We start from the raw sequence: 19,390 nt of genomic DNA, 5'->3' as shown, positions 1-19,390 counted from the left end.
TTTCAAGGTACTGAAAAAGCTGTTGATTAACAAATGTTTCCAAATCCTTCGACAATGCTTTCAGTAGGGATATTAGGTTGGCCTATAATTTGCGTGCTCCATGGGGTCAGCTGTGGGCTTTTTTAAGAGTGGTAGAATCTTAGCCTGCTTCCATAGTGTCCGGACTGTTGCTGATGTCAGTGAGGCGCTGAGGACCTTGTTGACCAATGGTTTGATGACATATGCGCCTATCCCAAGTAGCTTTGGAGGCAAGGATAGTAAGGTTGTAAAGGCATTTAATTAAATACAAATTATTCTAATTACTGTGTGGAATAAACAGAGAGGCTTTAACATGAGAAGCAGCTTTTAAGTGCAGATTTTTACAGAAGGCCTCCATTGTCACATGTATTTAGCTTAATTTGCTGACAAATGCATTTTTCTCTTTCTTTCTTTCTGAGAAAGACTCTGAGATGTATTCATTTTTTTACAATATTATAGATTTAGATATCAACATTTTCTGCACTATTCATAGCTTCTCTCATCATATTGCCTCTAAAACGTATACAAAATTGATATTTAATAACTCTTCTCTCTAAAGAAATTGTGTGAATCCTATTTTTAATACTATGTATACTCTACTACAAATGAAGAACATATGGCTGTGTTACATTTCCAGCTGGTTACCTTACTCTACTTGTCAATCTAACTCACTTATATTAAACAATAGCTATTGATCTCCTCTCAAATTACGTGCTGCACATCTATGTGACAATTCTGATTGTTGGCAATGTACCTTGGAACCTGGTAGTTTGAAGCATATGCTTTATGAGTGTCTGATTTTTTTCAATTTTGGTGTCTGGGATAAGATCTCTCTAATGTTCCAAATTACCATTCCTCTAACCTTTGAAATTGTTTTCCTCCACCATACCCCTTCCCTCAACATAATCAGATATGCAATTATTCGATCTTTTAATTCCATGAACTACTAAATTGATTACTATGCATTGGAAATCTGCTGGACATCTGGATGTTTTCTTTTATCCTGTCTAAGACACCATCTCCGATTAAATCGCTTATATGGAACACCCTGGATAAATATATTTCTACCTGCAAATATGTTTTCCATTCAATTTTGTTATTCAATACATTAATAGCCCCGTATATTTTCTTATATTCTTTTTTTTTTGGCTTCTTCAACTGTTATCAGTTCTCTGTTATCATACAGCTATTTGTCATGTCTATTAAATTACTGTTACTTAACAATTTTCATGTACTTCATAAAAAATGAATAAAATGATTTGAACATGAAATTCTACCTGCCAAATTCATTCCACAGGAAAAGGGACAGTGACTGTTCCAATCTTTAGGAAAGTAAAACAAGTACAGCATTCTTTTGTTAGACTGGGTCAGTGCCATCCTGCTCATTCTAGCATTTCCAACCTACCAATAAACAGAACAGTTGGCCATGTTTAATAAAACAAATTAAAAAACTGCCTGAAACTCTGTGTTGTTATCTCCCAGATAAGTCACTTTTAAAGACTTTCTAAAGCTTTCCCCATTTTTGCATCCACTGTCTGGAGCTGTTGGATCATTCTTTTGCCCTTTTTATAAAAGGTAGCTATGAATTTTGTTTCTAGTTTCTATAATTGGACTCCTGACTAGACCCCTGTCATTCTACAATTCAAAATATGCAGCCAATTATTTCGGTCTTTTCTTCTAGTATGCATGTTACTATATTGTTATATCCACTCATTGTATACTGCTTGATCACCGAGTTACAATTCACTTGATTCTATCACCCTGGTTATTTGAACACAATGGCCCCGATTTAAGAAAAGTGGTGCTGCACCCAGTGCAGCTCCACTTTTCTTGCGCCTCTCATCACCACCCTAACGCCACCATGTGTGAGCTGTATTTAAGATATGGTACACCATGGCAGTTGTTGGAGGGACTTGCGTCAAAATGTTTGACGCTAGTTCGAAGCTTTGCAGGATTAGCATTAAAAATAAATTATGCTAATCCTGCAAAGCCCATTGGAAACAATGGCATGCCTCCTTTTAATGTAGGCATTAAAAGTGCCGACCAAAATGATGCAAAGAAATCTTTTGGATTTCTTTGTGCTATTTTTTCATTACTCCTAATGGGGGTACGCCCCCTTTGCATACATTATACCTGGTGCAGGCATAATGTAGCGCAAAATGTTGCAAAGTGACACCACTTTTAGGCCATCATATCCCAAGAACATTTTACCTATAACTTAACTTACATTACAGAATAGATGTAGGATAAAAGCTTACTCAGAGTGCTATATCCCTCGGAAAAACCTGCTTCAGAGAGGCACATTACCTGGCTTACACCCAAATAACCTTGGTAACAATAGGTCAGAAATGTTCCACTTTGTAAATTTGGCACAGCGATTTTTGGCATTGGTCGGCCATATTAGCATAAAAAAATGATGCTAATGTGGTGCAAGGAGCTGCTAGGGGATCTTTATCTAAGATCAATCACATATTGACTTCCAGTGTGCCAGCACGTTCTTTTTCCCTTTGTTCTTTTTAAATACTCAACCTTTAATTGTCTGATATGCCATTCACTAGTTCATACAATTGATTTGTGGACCACATATTCATTAATTGTCTAACAAAGACATATCCTTTAGGAACATTTTTTCTATACATATAATGTACTCCACATCCAAGGACTAAAGGACAGCATCTAGCTATTCGAATAACCATTAAAAAAGGCTTAATAGCAGTTCATCCAGTTATAAGACTTTTTCCATTAATAATGCTATGAGAAAGTCTTTTAAAAGTTTCTGACCCATTGTTATCAAGATCATTTGGGTGTAAACCAGGAAATGTGCCTCTCTGAAGCAAGATTTTGCGAGGGATATAGCACTCTGAGCAAGCTTTTAGACTACTTATTTTCTGTAAAGTAAGTAAGATGTTCTTGGGATATGTTGGCTTAGAAGTGGCCCTTGACTCACAATGCTGGAAAAAGTGAGTCTATAATCCAGTTAATAATTTCTTCTTAAAGATAAGTTTGCAGGATTTAGATAAATGCCCATGGAGCATTATCAATAAAAGGGTCCACCAGGGCTGACCCGGGACTGTTTTTCATTTATCTTTGAATGATCTTCCTAAAAACTTCACAGCAGTTTCATTACATGTTCCACATGTGCAAATGTTGGATACATTACAATTTTCTTCTTTTTTTAAAGATAATATACTGGAAGCTTGTAAAGAAAGTGTTTTGCATCAGTTGTTGGAAGCATCCTCTAATAAGGATTAAGTTATGATTGTGCGTTTCAATTTCCCCCAAAGGGTTCCTCTCAGTTTGACAATGAGATACCAAAATCCCTACCCTCTTTGACTAGCTGGGATTAGGGTCTTGCAAACTCCTAATGACAAAGATTAAATTGTATTTGATTTGTTCTGGTATAAAAAAGTTTGACCATTGTTTTAGAGGACACTCTCCAATGTATTTGTGGTATGCCAAGTAAAGGCTGAACAACCTTGGCTCTGGTTGTTGGATTATGGAACAGGTCCCTGAGATCTCTGCTTCACCAGGGCCAGATAACTTTGATTGTCCCTTAAAAGACTAAATTGTCTTTGAGAAATGTAAGTGCAATATGTAGTGCAATATGTAGTGTTAGGACTATAATTTAGGTAATGCTACTGTATAACACTAGAGCTGCCAGTTTATCAATCCACTTACAGAAATCCTTTCTTTTCAATGAATCCTTGTGCTTCCTTCATTTAGAATTCCAGCTACCATAGTTTGGCCTATCTCATATGTGGAATGCTCAAGATAGAATGACAACTAGGGATATTGGAATCTTTAAGCCTGGTCACTTGGGCACTAAAGACTCTTCACACATGTGGGCTTTGTTTGCTTAGCACATGGAATTTTTACATGATGGCCAAGGTTGGATGGGGCCAGACTTAGAACCTGATTTGGATCTCGGCGGATGAGTTACTCGAACACAACTGTGACAGATATCCTGTCCACCCAAATGAAAATCCTATAGGATATAATGGCATTTATGTTTTGGCTGATGGGAAATCCGTCACCATTGTGACAGAGTAACTCGTCCATAAGATCTAAATCAGGCCCTTAGTGTCTCTCCTGCTTTTAAACAAGACTTCATAAAGCTCAGGTAAGGCGTCTTCCACAGGTAAAGTCGCACAGAAAGCAGAATTAAAAATCTATTTGTAAGAAAAAAGTATAGGCAGAATTTTTCATCTCCTTCTCAACTTATATCTGTGCTTTTTCTGTTTACCAGCATTCTATGATGAGACTATGTGTAGAATTCCAAGCATACTACTGGGAATGTCTATTGACATGTTCAATAGTGTCCTAATTCTACATAGCGTATAATTATACCTAGGGGAATAAAGCCTCCGGTGCAAACACAGATTTATTTTTCTGCACTTGGAAATCATTGTTTCCATGACTACGACTTTCTAAATACACCACCAGGAAATATGGGTGTGATCCGATCTCTTTCAATTTTTGGTAGCAGTGTTACTGCAAACATTGTCTGGGGTACATTTTTGGCCATTTCCATGATGGAATGAAGTCAGATCAGCGTTTAGGATGCCCACAAATATGCAGTTTTTAGGTATTCCCAAACTTCCAAGGAGTGCCATACCTTTAAACACCCACTTCCCACTACTTGAGAGCAATATAAGACTGAAGATTTCTCTGCAACAGTAGAGAAATTTGCAGTAAATTGGTTCCTCACAGGAATCCTTGTTGGCAATCAGATATACATAATGTATTTTAAGCTGTAAACCTTTGTTTATAATTGAAAATATTTTTTTCAGTGGGGCCCTGTCTTTCCAGGATGTGCCAGATGGATATGTTTATTGTATTTAAGTAAGGTGCTATTGGAGGTTCAGATGACTGGTACAAGATGAATGGACAGGTACTAAAGAGACAGCTCACAAAAGTCTACAGCATGCCCTTTTTATTCTGACCTGCAGCTGTATAAAGTCATGTTTTTTTTCTTTTTTTTCTAGGGAATCCTCTTTGCTACTCCTGATTGCCTAAAGCAACCCAATGACCTCATACGGCTGTGGCTTCATGAATCCTCTCGTGTTTATGGTGATAAGCTTGTGGAAGCCAGAGACGCAGACTTATTTCAAAAAGTGTTGCAAGACACTGCACACAAGCATTTTGAAGTAAGGAGGCTGACTAGCCATCCCTTTATCATTGAAGTGCTTTATACCCGCATAGCTGTTATCCAATTAATCGCCATCATTAATGCAAATTTTAGTTAATCTTGACATGTCGGAAACGCCTTGCTTAATATATTTTTTGGTAAAAAAAATAAGGTAAAAAACACCATTCACAGCGATTATCATGGTGTTGTTGTGCGGCACGCTATGTTATATTGTATTGCACTGCATGATTTATGTAGCACTTACTACCTCTATGTGAGTCCCTGAAGCGCTTGCCTACATGGACAGCAGGGTATGTCTTGTAGAGTGTGTGGTTGAACTGGTGCTGTCTTTGGTGTTTTTGATGTTCTCTAACATTTAACTAAGCAGCCCAGAAAAGACACCCTTTATTGAGTAGCACCAGCAGGGAACAGGAAGGAAAAAACATACACACAAACATACCTGCCAACCTAACATTAAATGTCCCCATTTGAAGAGGTGGCATGGCCTTGGAGGGTGACGCCTCGGGCCAAGAGCATGTTAAGAGGCACTCTGCACTCCACAAATACCTCCACAACCAGTGCATTAAAAAGGTGACTGAGGCTGCTACCAATGTCCAAATGTGTTTTCACACCTCTCAATGGACATTGGCTCCTTACAGCCTATAAAGATGAGCTGATAAGCCACTTAGTGAAATGGTTTCCAGCTCACCTTGCCTGCCTCTATGTGATTTCGGCTCATCATCAGGTGATCCTGTAAAGAGAGACGAAAACGTGCGACACATGGTGGCACCGTGTGAGTTGGCAGGTCTGCAAAAAGACCTGGTAAACCGGTTAAGCAGTGGCTATAAATCAAAGAAACAAGCGAGATGAGAAGAAAGGAGAGTAGAAAGATTAACTAGGTAAAAGTCACTGCAGTAATGATGACCGTGTAAAATAGAGACAACGTAAGTATTCTGGATAGCTACTGTATCTAGAATCCAATAATTCCCAAAGATGTAATTATCTGAATTGTGGTTGCAATTCAGTAGCTCCAGCGGGAGATGAGGGGGGCGGTTCAAGGATTCTGGATTGGGTAGAGCCTTTCAAAAAAACTTTGTGTCACTGCACTTTGGGCATCATGTTCTAAAGTAATTTTCATTATAAAGCCTGCGGTTTGCAAAAACACAGGGTTTGCTACAACAGAACACATTTTCACGTACTAAATACCTTTTACAATTCAGAAAATGCCTTACAAATCAAATAAGGGCTTTTGGCGTCCATTACGAATCACAAATAGGAGGGTGCACGGAAGAGGCATCCACTTCTTATTTGGGATTTGCAATGGAATGCATCATTGGTTTGATGCTGCAATTGTGGTCGCAAACCTTTAATCAATATCTGACTCCCAAACTGGTGTAGTAACTGATTTCTAAAGGAGAAGTTGTCCGAAGGCACAGATTCCCCTTTGGAATTGTGTCAGCGACTTCATAGTGAGGAAAAAGGAAACTTCTTCTCCCCTCCCTAAGTACTTTCAAAATGGAAAACCTTTTTTAAAGCAGAATCTTTTCCTTTAATAGATATTGGCTGTTAAAAAATAAAAAAGTTTCCCACTGGGGAATTCAAATGCAATGACTGAGTTCTGCTATCTTTAGAGGCCTCCATCCATTTGCAGCCAATCACATGGAGTGGCAAATAGCAATTTGCCAAATTATTAATAATCTTTAGGCAGGTTATTAGTGCCCCCCCCGCCCTAGTGAGGAATAATTAATGGTGCAACATGCTAGTACATAAGTCCACTCGAAAATTGTGTTCCAATTATCAAACCATTCAGTGTGCAAATTTCACATCCCTAGTATGGGAATATATCAAGCGCTCATTAGGTTACAAATGAATAATTGCAACAGTTTAGACTTGATGGTCTCGGATGCAGATGAAGAAAGTGGGAATGGTCAGGATTGTACAGATTATTTATCCTTTTACACAAATCACCGGATCTTTTATTATTATTTTCCTTTTTATCCCTTCATCGCAGGGTATAGAGGATCTTGTCATACACCACCAGCCGCTCATTTACTGCCACTTTGCTGGTGGAGTAGGAGACCCAATCTACATGCCAGTCAAAGGATGGGGAGTACTGAAGAAACTGCTTGTGGAAACGCTAGATCGCTATAATGAACTTAATGCTGCAATGAACCTTGTCTTGTTTGAGGATGCAATGCAACATTTGTAAGTAATGCTTCACAAAAAAGCAGACTGTTACATTCTTGCAATTCTGCCAATTGCTAATATTGTGTAATTGATATATATCATATAATTGCTGCCATAACATGCAGCAGAGTATTTGTTTGATAAGGGTGCAGGAACAGACAGATAAGAATGCAACTAAACAGAAATAGAGGCACAAAGAGGATAGTGGTGTAGGCTACCTGCCTTCGAGTTGAAATAGCTTTAGCGTTAAACTGTTATTATGTTTTTGCATGCATGTTCTAGGTGCCACTTCGGCTCAATGACTGCCAGATTGTGTTTTCTACGAGCTGGTTAATTGAAAGAGTCTATTGAACCCATATCATTTAGCAATGAACACTTTCTGGAAACTACCTTGAAATTGGCAATAAAGTACTGAAAAGGCTTGTGTGTTTGTGAAAATAAAACCAGCGTGCGAGAAAGAGGCTGTTGTCCTTTTGCGTCAGCAAATTTCATAGCATTCCTAAACCACTTTTAAAACTTGATTCATTTTTTTGGAGATGTTTTAGTTTAAATTCAGGCAGGAAAATCAAAAAATGTGCAGACAAAAATATTTTTTCTCTTATTGAAGTAAGAGGAAGATCTGTAAAACCAGGGGCGGCTCCTCCGTTAGGGAGGAGCAGCATCACCCCTCCCCCACCCCCGCCAGCAGCAGCAGGTGCTACAACCTTTAGAAACAAAACAACAATAAACACTGTTTATTGTCATTTTGTTTCTAAATGGGCAGGGCCATGGGGCTGACGAGCGTGAGGGGAGTGCACAGAGCACTCCGACCAGTGCACATGTATGTTTGTCCTGCCGTCTTGGGCCGGCCAAACATACATGCCCACAAGGGCTCTCTCCAACCCGACACTGTGGTGCCGAGTTGGAGACAGGCTCCTAGTCTGCACTGGTGCTCCAGCCAGTCATTGACGCAGGGCAGGCTGGGTGCCTGTACGTGGAGTGCGACAGCGGCGACGCAGTAGCATCACAGCGATGAGGTAGGTACATTAAAAAAATATATATATTATATATATACATTTGTTTGCCCCGCCACCATGCTGAGTCACCAGCCGTGACTGTGTAATGCTTGTGGCAGGAATGATGTCACACACATTGCTGTATTCCTTGCTCTTTCATCTTCCATGCCATATCCTTGCCCTTTGTGGTGTTTACATGCACTCCTCCGTGCCGTATTGTCCTTCATGTTGCGGCCCCCTCCAATCAGATTATTTGCTGGACTCCAGTGGCAACAAATATCTATACATTTTCAACCTTAACATCTATAAAACCAATGACATCCAAAATGTTAGTGGAAAAGTCAATAGTGATGCCATCAATGATATCATTGAACATGTCAGAAGTGATGTAATAGAGTAATTAGTTATAAGCAGTGCATGGTAGGGACACAAGTTATAGTTAGCTCAGTAAACTGTTAGTGAATTTCAGTGTTTTTTTTGCTTTATAAACCTAGTTTTAATATTAGAACAAGGCCTAACTATAACGTCAATTTAACCTTTGTTTTTTTCTCAGTACATTTCCAGTTTTCTTTTAATATAGCCTAAATTCTACCATTCAGTTTTTCTGTGACATACTGAGTTTTTTTTTTTACATAAAGTACGATGTTTTTAACAGAATTAACTGTAACATCAATTTAACCTCTGCTTGTTTCAGTGTATTTCTGTTTGTGTTCACCGTTGGGTTGGGTGGAGGACCATGTTTTTTTAAGCCCCGTGACACTCTTGAGGTACTTCTATGCAGTATGTCCACAGGAGTACATGTCAAGCTGTACTGGGTCCTGCAGTAACTTGCCAGTGGGTCCGGCTTAACCAGCTGTCTCAATCATTTCTTTTTTAATTTGACCTCAAAGGTGGGACCACCCCACAAGGGCCAGGGGGTTAAGGTGTCACTTTCATATTTTGTAATCAAATTCAGGAGAGTGGGCCCATGCAATTTGGTACCACAGAACCAACCATCCAGATATCTCTATTTATACAGCTGAACCGATTTACACAACATCACAAAAAGCATGCTTTCTGAGTAAACATTCATCTTTCTGCCAAATTTGATATAAATCTGTTAAGCCTTTCTTTTGTATCAGTGTCTAAATTTCCTACTGAGAAATTGCATGGAAAACATATTTTGGAACCTGCCCTTATTGTCAGACCCAGCTTTGTGGAGAATATGGAAAACCTTCCAGGAAATTACTGAGTTTTTTTTTTTATTTAGCAAGTTCTGAGAAGATTTGTTAATCACTGGCAAAGTAATTAGCAAACAAAAAACACTCTACTTATGGAAACTCTGTCCCAACTAGAACTACACAGTGGTGAATGCAAATGTGTTTTATAAACGTGTGAGTGTGTTTATATTTATTTTATTTTTTCACTTATCAATTTTATTGCAAATGTTGCAGTAATATGATCAATGATGCCATAGGAGATGCCATGCGCAATGTAATATGTAGTTACTTGAGATAACTATAACTATAACTGGTGAATTTCTGTGGCTTTTTGAGTTTAAATCGTTATGTTTTTACTGAAAATTTCACCCAAGTGTAACATTACTTTAAGCTTTGTTTCTTCAGTGAATTTCTAGGATTTTGTTAATGTAAAGTAATATTTTGTTTTACCAGATGTAAAGTCAAACCTCCAAATGCTGTGTGCAGCAGGGGTTGGTCGCAGGCAGCCACCCCAACTCTGCGAGGTTGGCCGAAGGACCTGGCCTATGGTGAAACCATCTGAAAGCAGCCAACACCCCTTAGGCTACCAACCCTATGCCACACACTGCCTTTGGCAATGCAGTATAGGGTTGACCTTTCGTCCCTGAGGAGCCAATCCTCCAAGGTCAAAACATATATATTAATGGGAGAGGTGCATGAAGCCACCCCCAAGCATTAAAAGGCCCCAGGGACTCCATCATAGAGAATCAAATTAAACAAAATAGATGAGGGGGCCGCATGGTGCCCCATTTCCCTGAGCCTTAGTAGTCCCTGGGGACCCCATTGTCTGGGGCCAAATACAATAAAAAAGGGACAAGGTTCTCCTTCCCAACCCTCCCAGGCCTTTCCCAGGCCTCAGGCACCCCATCTCCAGGGACCAAATGTAATAAAAAAGAGGAGGGGCAGTGTGGACCCTCCTCTCCAAGCCTCATCAGGCCCCAGGACACCATTCTCCAGAGAAAAATATAAAAAAGGAGATGGGACTGCATGGCCATCCTCCCCAAGCCTGATAGGTTTTTGGGACCCAATCCCCTGGGACTGCATGGTACTACACAGGGAAGGGGGCCCACAAAGCCACCCTCTCCAAGCCTCACTAGGTCTTGGCAACTCTATCCCCCAGGGGGTTATCTAATTTAAAAGGGGAGAGAGGCCTTGCAGCCCCAATACCCAAGTCTTCTCAGGCACCAGGCACCCCATCACCAGTGGCTAAATGTAATAAAAAAAGGAAGGGGCAGAGTGGCCCTCCCTCCCCGAGCCTTATCTGGACCCAACCCCACTACCAGCAAAATGGATGCAGAGGGACTGCCCGCCCACCTCCCTCGCACCCCGGGGACTACTACCTCCCCAGGGCTCTATTTAAATAGAGTGTGGGGGCTGCATGTCCCTCCCCAGGCACCACCACCTCCTCGACCTAGGGCTATGCTTGTCCACCACTCCTGCTATGTCCAAGGGTGTCTACCCCCTGGACAGACCTGCTTGCTTTTGCTTGGTGGTAACTGACAGCTACCTTCAAGCATCTGCAAAGTCTGCTTTCTGCAAGAGAAAGCTGTCAAACAGCTCTCCCTTCCAGACAGCAGAATTTTTATCTGTCTTCCCTGCACGTAAATATGCATGCAGGGAAGACAGATTAAAACTTTGCTTCCACATGCAGGGAGCTGCTAATTAAAGCAGCTCCCTGCCTGTGGGAGCAATACCAGTTCCCATAGGACATGGGGAGCCATCTAGGACCACAGTGGCATTGGGGCTCTGCACGCAGTCCTGTCAGTAAGTTGTCGTCTGTGGCATAATGGTTAAAGTCATAGACCCTCATATTGAAGTTGAGGGTTCTAGTCCAGGTGTATCTGTGGTCATTTCCCTACTTTTATTTCTTTTAAACTTTAAAAGTTTATACTTTAAGTTAAGGTTAAGTTAAGTTAAGGTTCATACTGAAAGGTGATCTCACTCTTTTTAATTGATAAATACATTTTTCTTTTCAATTTGTCCAGAAATATCTCATTTAAGTATATCATCCATCAAAGCCTAAAAGACTTTCTAGCTCTCTCCCTCTCACTCCTTCTCTCTCTTTCTTTTTCATCCTCTTTCATCCAGTCACACACCCACTTAGACCCTTACGCACCCACTCACAGACTCACTCACACTTATGTATCCACTCATAGACCCACCCACACTCACACACACCCACTCACAGACCCACTGACACCCTCACACACACACTCACAGGCATAGAAATTCTTAAAAATAACAACGGTTACAGGGATGTTGTAGTTCGGCTCACATTTTAAATGTACCAACCCATAGAAATTCACCTATAGTTAGAGTTATCTACAGCCCTAAGGCAACTATAACTCCCGCCCTCACCATGCACTGCTAATTACACCACAAATTACAGCACTCAGGACATCTCTGATAACATAATTGATAATATGAATGTAAAATTTGCAGTCAAATTTTTGAGGAAAAATTGTGCATGGCGGGGAGTTATAGTTACCTTAGAACACGAATTATAGTTTTAACGTCCCTGTAAACTTTGTTTTTGTAAGTGAATTCTATTTCGTGACTATAACGTCCCCGTAACCTTTTTCAACGAGTATATGTGTGCATATATATCGATCTACCAATTGTTTTTTGTTTTTGTCACAGTTCTGTGGGATCATGGCAAAAACCGCCAATGTTTTTTCTTTTCAATTTTGCCCTTTTTGCCCCCCCCCCCATTATATACTATTTAATTCAAGACAGGTTACTAAGTCCCCGAGTCCTGTAATGGCTGCCATGGACATTTTTGTTGTTGCTGACAGCCAAGCTGTGGACCAAGATCAAACTATCTTCCAAATCTGGTATAATTCCATTGCGCAGTTTTTACCGTGCCACTGCTGAAAAGTACTCCATGAAAAATGCATGGGGATTTAAAATTGTGGCCTATCCTCCCCCCTTTTTCTTGGCCCCCACTTGATGGATTAACACAAAACTGTCCAGGAAGGAGCAGAAGTTTATTTTTGATTTGTTTTTTTCTCAGAAAGTTTCATGAAGATTTGTCAAATGGCACCAAAGTTGTTAGCGACCCAAAACTAATACTCCAATTTCTAACTATATGTATTAGTTAAGAATTGTAAACCTATACCCCTCTCTGTGCACTTCTTGACATTTTGTTTTTTTCAATATTCCTTCTGTGGCATTCCAGACTACAACTGTTTTCTCACTGAGAAACAGCCCAATTTTAATTTACTAATTAAATTACACCTCTTAGTTTTAAAATCTTGTCTTTTTGAGTCATTTAATTGGTAAACTACCCCAAAATATATGGGTTATATAAGTGTGATTTACAACAGTTACTAAAATTTCAAGGTCTCTTTTCACATTGCTGTATGTGTCAGTAGTTTTTGTATAGCAGTTGCACAGTTAGTAGGCTGCTTTACTGCACTAATAAAAACATACCATAATCAAAAACATTTGAGATATAAGCAATTCAAACTGCTATTGTGTCCCATGGCGCCCTTTCTATAATGTATCATAAATAATCACATTAAACATGCAATATCATCACTGATAATAACCTGTTCTAAATATAAAGGGTAGAAGCAGAACTGGTCTTCTGTCTTTTAATAACCAATTACTATAATTTTAGGAATGTAAAACATAAAAAAACACAGAGTGAAAAATTCCACGTCTGTAGGGCAGACGTGTTCTCACGTAAGGCACATCCAGATTATACACATTGTAACTAGTTCCACCGGTCTGTAAAGGCAAGTATAACTTCAGATCTGACACATCAGGATTATGAATTCAGCCTATGATGTTCCCACCATCTTTCTCATATCTTATCATGCTTCTAGGAGCATTCTAATGCCTCATAAATAGGTTGTTTTTGACAAGCACACCAGTCCACACTCTTCTTCCACTTCCCTAGTGGAGGTGGAGCTGGAGACCTCCAGTGACATGCAATATCATGCTTAGCCACAAACGTAATGATTCCTACTAAGAATCGCTCCATCCCCGATCTCCTCCAGGAGCACCAGTATTTCAATCCAGGACGTAAGGGCAATTTGACACACCAGAGTCAGAGATGGTTCCCCTTCAACCCCCATCCAAAACTGGGTCAGAGATAGGCAAGCCCAGACCATATAAAAGAAATCACCTTGAAGTAGTTATGATTGTGCAAATCAAGCTTGAGGGGCCTTACCTGCTCAACATAGGCATTGGGGGATGAGGTGTGCAAGGTGTAAAGAATTGAGCTTTGATCATGCTTAGAGCTCGTCTTCCTAAAGCAAACTATGCATACCTTTGTGTGATATTGCATGCCAGTCATTGTTGCCTGATTATACATTTATTCATTACTTTTTAGATGTACGCTTAAAATTGCCTCAAACATTTACCACATTGAAATGACAGCTGGATGAGCATGAATCTGAAAAACATACATTGTAAATCAGACATTGTCATTGCTGTTTAAATGCATTGTGCACCTTCAACTGAAAATGATAGTATGATATGGTTTGTACAGACCTTCAAAAATGAATTTGGTTCAATATGTTCTTTCTGACCATGCACCTACAGTGACATATGGATCGGTTCACATCCACATATTTAATGACCTGTTATATTTCATAAGAATCATTCCTCTTGTGCCTTTCCTTCAATATTTACAAATGTGCTCTGGCACAGCATTTTAGGCAGTACCAAGGAAAATTCCAAATTCGCTGACAGTAAAAATAATCCTCTTGTGTCTGGAAACTAATCTGGAGAATCTAAGCATTATTACTTTATTTTAGACCACTGGTTGCCAACCTTTTGACTCCTGAGGACCCCCGCTGAATCATTACTGGAAGACTGGGACCGCCAAGCAGTTTGTACTATTTGAATTTCAAACATTAAAACAGTAATTCAGAAAAAATACACAAACAAGTACACACCAAACAAATACTCGAATTACTAAAGACTTTAATAGTAAGAAAGTATTTCTACGCAACTAAACCTTTTTAGCAGCATAAGGAAAATGAAAGTCTGGGAAATAAACATAACTTTCTAATTTTTGCCATGCAGTTTGCATGCAGCTCTTTGATGACAGTTTTTAGCTCACTGTGCTAGATTAAGATTGTAATTTATGAACTGCTCAATAACAAAAGAATCTCTATGACAAAATCAGCAATCCACTATGATATGCACATAATATACTGTTCTTTGCATGATACATATTACCCATCTGTGCTACCATGGACGAGTAAAAACTGCCACTAGACAAAACTTCCATCTCTCTCCAGCAGGTACATTAATCAGCAGAGTCCGGCCTGGCGTCTCCAACCACCCTGGCGGTACAGACGGGGATGTGGCAGGTTGGCAGAGACCGCCAACCGTGACCCTAGGCACTGTGAGGGCCATAGTGTAAATAGCCTGGTAGGAATAATAAGGAAAGCAATTATGTAAGTACCTGACTTATACCCATAAGTAGTGATAAAATAGATGCCTTCCTTGAGCATATTAGTTCACACAGGCAGCCACAGGGAATGTATTCCCAATAAATCAAAACAAATCTAGAACCCATTCCCAGACTCCTAGACGTATCAGAGCCACAACAGGAAGAATGTCAAATATGATAGAATCAGGGCACATATTATTTGTTACCTGCACATAGTGTTTTGGCCCATAAACACTAAGATAATATACAGGATATTTGAAAACAAATTGCAAAAAGTCAGTATCACTATCTGGGGCCACGCAAGGGAACAGGGAGACTGTACACATGTGGTAAAACTGAGAAAAAACTCTTGGGGCTACAAAAACACCACTAACACCACAGACACCAGTTGACTGATTATAAAATGTAATAAAAAGTGCAGTATGATATAGAACTATCCACTGGCCATTATCACTCCCTAGATGCCAGCAGGACGGAAAAAAGTGTTGAAAGTATTGATAAAAATAAAGGAATTATGTATTGTAAATGTTTGTAATCTAATTCTTACTTGATGTGCAAGATCCTGATTGTCTCCCAACAGCCCACATAATGTGCAGCACCCCTTTGCTTTCTAGCTAGGTCTGTGCTATACAACTGTCAATATAAGCATATACACACACCACATAGTGCCCTTTATACACCAGTACACACTCATACAGCTTCCAAAATATTGAAGACCCCTGGCACCTCTAGGATAGCAATAGTGGTTCTATAAACTAATTACTAAATTTCAGAAAATACAGTCACTGGCCTTCAGCTGACACCATTCACACTAGACCAAATGCATAAAATAAATGCAAAAATGCAAAGACCCCAACCTATACCCAGGGCCCCAGGCAGAACAATTATAAAACAGAATACAGTTGACTATCACTAGTCACCTACACATACCTACAGCCACAATGTTCTGAAAATGTAGGAGTAGCAATTGAAGGAAGGCATACTTTAAAGATAATCGGCTAGATCGCTGACTCATTTCCTTGGAACACTTCTCCCTACAACACAAGCACATGCAGGTGAAGAGTTAAACAATTTCCTTCATCTGGAGTAAAACTTAGGACCATCCCTAGGGTGCTGGTTAAGAGGGTGAGGTGAGAACCCTCAAACAAGTAATACATACAATTCTTGTTAGGGTAAACCATATCAGTCACTATATAAACCTGTGCTTAACTCCTTAGTTGTTTGGCACAAAAGCACTGAACTTAAGCTAGAGGCAAACTGTAGAGTATTTAGGCAACACTCTAACAGCTGTAAAGTGAAAACATGACAGAAGAAAAAATCCTAAACCACTTAGAAAATTAGAATAAAATGTAATAAATAAAATGACTGCAAAACAACCAATATCTAAATGGTAGTACCGGAGTTAGGAATTTTTAACGTTCTAGGTCAAAATAGTGCCTAAAATCACCACTCACAAGTATCTGATTGTGCTGGACTGGGTCAAAATCGCAAGTGCAGGCCAACAGCAATGGATTGCAGGTTGGATAAACAGACCAGTTCCTCTTGGTGAAGAGTTTACCTTTTTTTGGGTCTGTGTCCATGGAGGAGCCACAGCTAGATCTTCGCGCTGGTGGGGGATGCGAGGAGTTTGTAGCTGGCGTGTGGAATACTCTTCACCGGAGCCTTGTGTTGGCAGGAGATATGAACGGTCACTCTTTGGTGGGTAGAGGAGGTCGACATTGGCTTGAGGTGCGGTGACTGTTGCTGACATGGGGAGCTCACTTACGATTGTGAAGAGCACCAAAACTTCTGAACTTTCACCTGGAATGCAGAATTATTGAATTTGAGGTAGGGGACTACACCCTGAAGACAACCTAGGGTACAGAACTAGCATAGCATCTCTTGGGGAGCAGGACTGACTCCAGCACAGGAGGGCTCAGTCAGGTCCAGGCGGTGGTGGTCAGTTGTAGAGTGTTGTTGTGCTCTTGTAGCTCAATCAATCAAGTCATTTGTAAAGCTTGGCACTGTCATCCCTAGGGTCTCTGGACTATGGGGCTCTCGAGTCTCTACTGAAGAGCCAGGTCTTGAGTAGTTTTCTGAATTCAGGTAGTCACTGTGCTGCTCGGAGGCGGATGGGTAGGTTGTTCTAGGACTTGGGAGCGATGTAAGAGAAGGAGAGGCAACTGCTGCAGCAACGTTCGATGTGGTGGGGTGCACTAAAGCGAGAGAGAACAGTTGTCTTGTGGGCAGGTGAAAATTCAATCAGTGGTTAATGTAGGATGGTCCTTGATTGTGGAGGGCTTTGTATGCAAGTGTGAAAATCTTGAATTTGCATCTCTTTAAGGATTTGAAGCCAACGGAGGTTTCTGAGGTGAGGAAGGGGTGATATGGGTCCTCTTGGGGAGGTCCAGGATGAGTCTGGTCACAGTTTTCGTATGATCCAAAGTCTTCTGCGTAGCTGGGTGGAGATTCCAGTGACTGGCGATGAGTGCCTGAGTAACAATCTTCCTGGTATTGATTGGGAACCATCTAAAGATTTGGTGGAAAATGCGAAGGAGCTGGACACTGCGTTGCTCAGATTGCGTGCATGGTCTACTGGTGTGGGGGTTGGTCGAAGTTCTGTCAGCCAACAGCTCTGATCCCAAATGAAGTGGTTTTTCCAGAAGATCAGGACTTTTGTTTTGTCTGAGTTGTGTTTTAGTTAATTGTCTCACATCCATTTAGCCACATTGGCCATGGCATTGCAAAAGTTGGTTTTGACCTTGGTGGGGTCTGCAGTGAGTGAGAGGATTAGCTGTGTGTGATCTGCATAGAAGATTATGTTGAGCCTATGGGATCTGACGACAATCTACAAGGGATGTCATGTAAATGTTGAATAGGGTGGGTCTGAGAGAAGATGCCTGGGGTACACTGCAGATGATGTCCTTTGGTGCGAAGGTGAACGGTGGAAATTGGATGCTTTGGTTGAGTTCTGTCAGGAAGTGGATGATCCGTTTGAGGGTTTTTACTGTATACTGATGCTGTGGAATCTATTGATAAGGGTGCGGTGGGATACAGTGCCTAACGTGGTGAAGAGGTCGAGGAGGATCAGGGATGTGATTTCTCCTCAGTTAAGAAGAGATCTGATCTTATCTGTAGCTGTGATAAACATGGTCTATGTGCTGTGGTTGGTGAGAAATCCTGATTGTGAGGCATCAAGCAGGTGGTTTTCTGCTAGGTATTCGGTGATCTATTGGTTAGTGGCTTTCTCAAGAAATTTGGCTGGCAAGGCGGAGCAGGGAGTTCAGGCGCTATAGTTCTTGAGGTCGCTGGGATCAGCAGAGGGCTCCTTTAAGATGGGTCTGACCGCTGCATGTTTCCAGCAGGCTGCGAAGGTTGCTGTGGGGATGGAGGAGTTGAGGATGCTGGTGAGTTCTGATTGGGTTAGATTCGAAGTTGAAGAGGTGGTGGGGTATAGGGCCGGTGGGTTCCTCGGAGTGGATGGAGGATATGATAGCTGTGGTATTCTGGGCGGTGAGCAGAGACCAGGTGGTGATTGTTGGGTTGGTGTTCACAGGTGGGTTGAGGTTATTGAGGTTGACAGTCTTGTTTTGTGGGGCAAAGTTGTTGTAGATGGTGGAAATCTAGCTGTGGAAGTAGTCCAAGAGGGAGTCGCAGGATTCTTGGGAGGGGAGGATGGTGTGTTCCTTGGCTAGTGGGTTGGAGAACTCATTGACAGTCTTGAACAGTTCATTTGTGTGGTTTGCTGCTGTATTGATGCACATTGTGGAGACTGCTCTCTTGGTTACCTTGATCTTTTTTATTTAAATCTGTTTATTGAAGTTTTTACATTTTCATATAATATAATGCTAGGGCAACAAAAACCCTGGACAGCATAGCATACATTAACATCACATTACGATACTGTTGTAATGCCAACAATACAGTTGAATCGTAGTGGTGAAGACCATTTTATAAGAGAACCTTGGAGTCAAGTTCCAGGTTAGGATATGCGACCAAGATGTGTATATTTGTACAAGTAGAGAGAGTCCTATATGGTAACCCCAGTGCTAAAGAACAGGAAAGTGGCCCACCAGTGGAGTCATAGGTGACACTAGAAACAGAGCCATGAATTTTAGTAAATTTTAAGTAATAAAACCCAAACAAAACACCATAACAGTCCCCATGAATGAACAGCTCACCACCATCCTCCCTGTTTGTCATCCCCGACAGATAATGCATAGATTAGTCACCACTATGGTTCTCAGGAAAACAGTGTGCGCATGTGGGGTGGCAGTATAAATGCAATAAGCAGCGTCATTTCACAACCATTTTCTGCTCAACTGGTGCCTCTTCCCATGTGCCAAGGCTATTGTTCATCATGGAAGAGTGATTAGACTGGTGTTCCTGTAAGTAGCAATGGAGTAATTTCTGTCTTCCCTATGCAAGGCCACAT

At 40.7% G+C, this 19,390-nt stretch overlaps 1 protein-coding gene across 1 annotated transcript in view; it reads left to right on the top strand.

Moving 5' to 3' along the window:
- DNAH11 (dynein axonemal heavy chain 11) overlaps positions 1–19,390 on the top strand; it is a 2,866,633-nt gene that overhangs the window by 1,698,151 nt on the left and 1,149,092 nt on the right. Inside the window, exons 50-51 of the mRNA XM_069211469.1 lie at positions 5,004–5,165; positions 7,158–7,351. Of these exons, the coding sequence (XP_069067570.1) occupies positions 5,004–5,165; positions 7,158–7,351 (356 nt within the window). The remainder of the gene's footprint in view (positions 1–5,003; positions 5,166–7,157; positions 7,352–19,390) is intronic.

The sequence above is a fragment of the Pleurodeles waltl genome, chromosome 10 (assembly GCF_031143425.1).
Source record: "Pleurodeles waltl isolate 20211129_DDA chromosome 10, aPleWal1.hap1.20221129, whole genome shotgun sequence".
In the NCBI taxonomy this organism is placed as follows: domain Eukaryota; kingdom Metazoa; phylum Chordata; class Amphibia; order Caudata; family Salamandridae; genus Pleurodeles; species Pleurodeles waltl.
The sequence above is the reverse complement of the archived record's forward strand: the minus strand, read 5'-3'. Positions and strand labels throughout refer to the sequence as shown.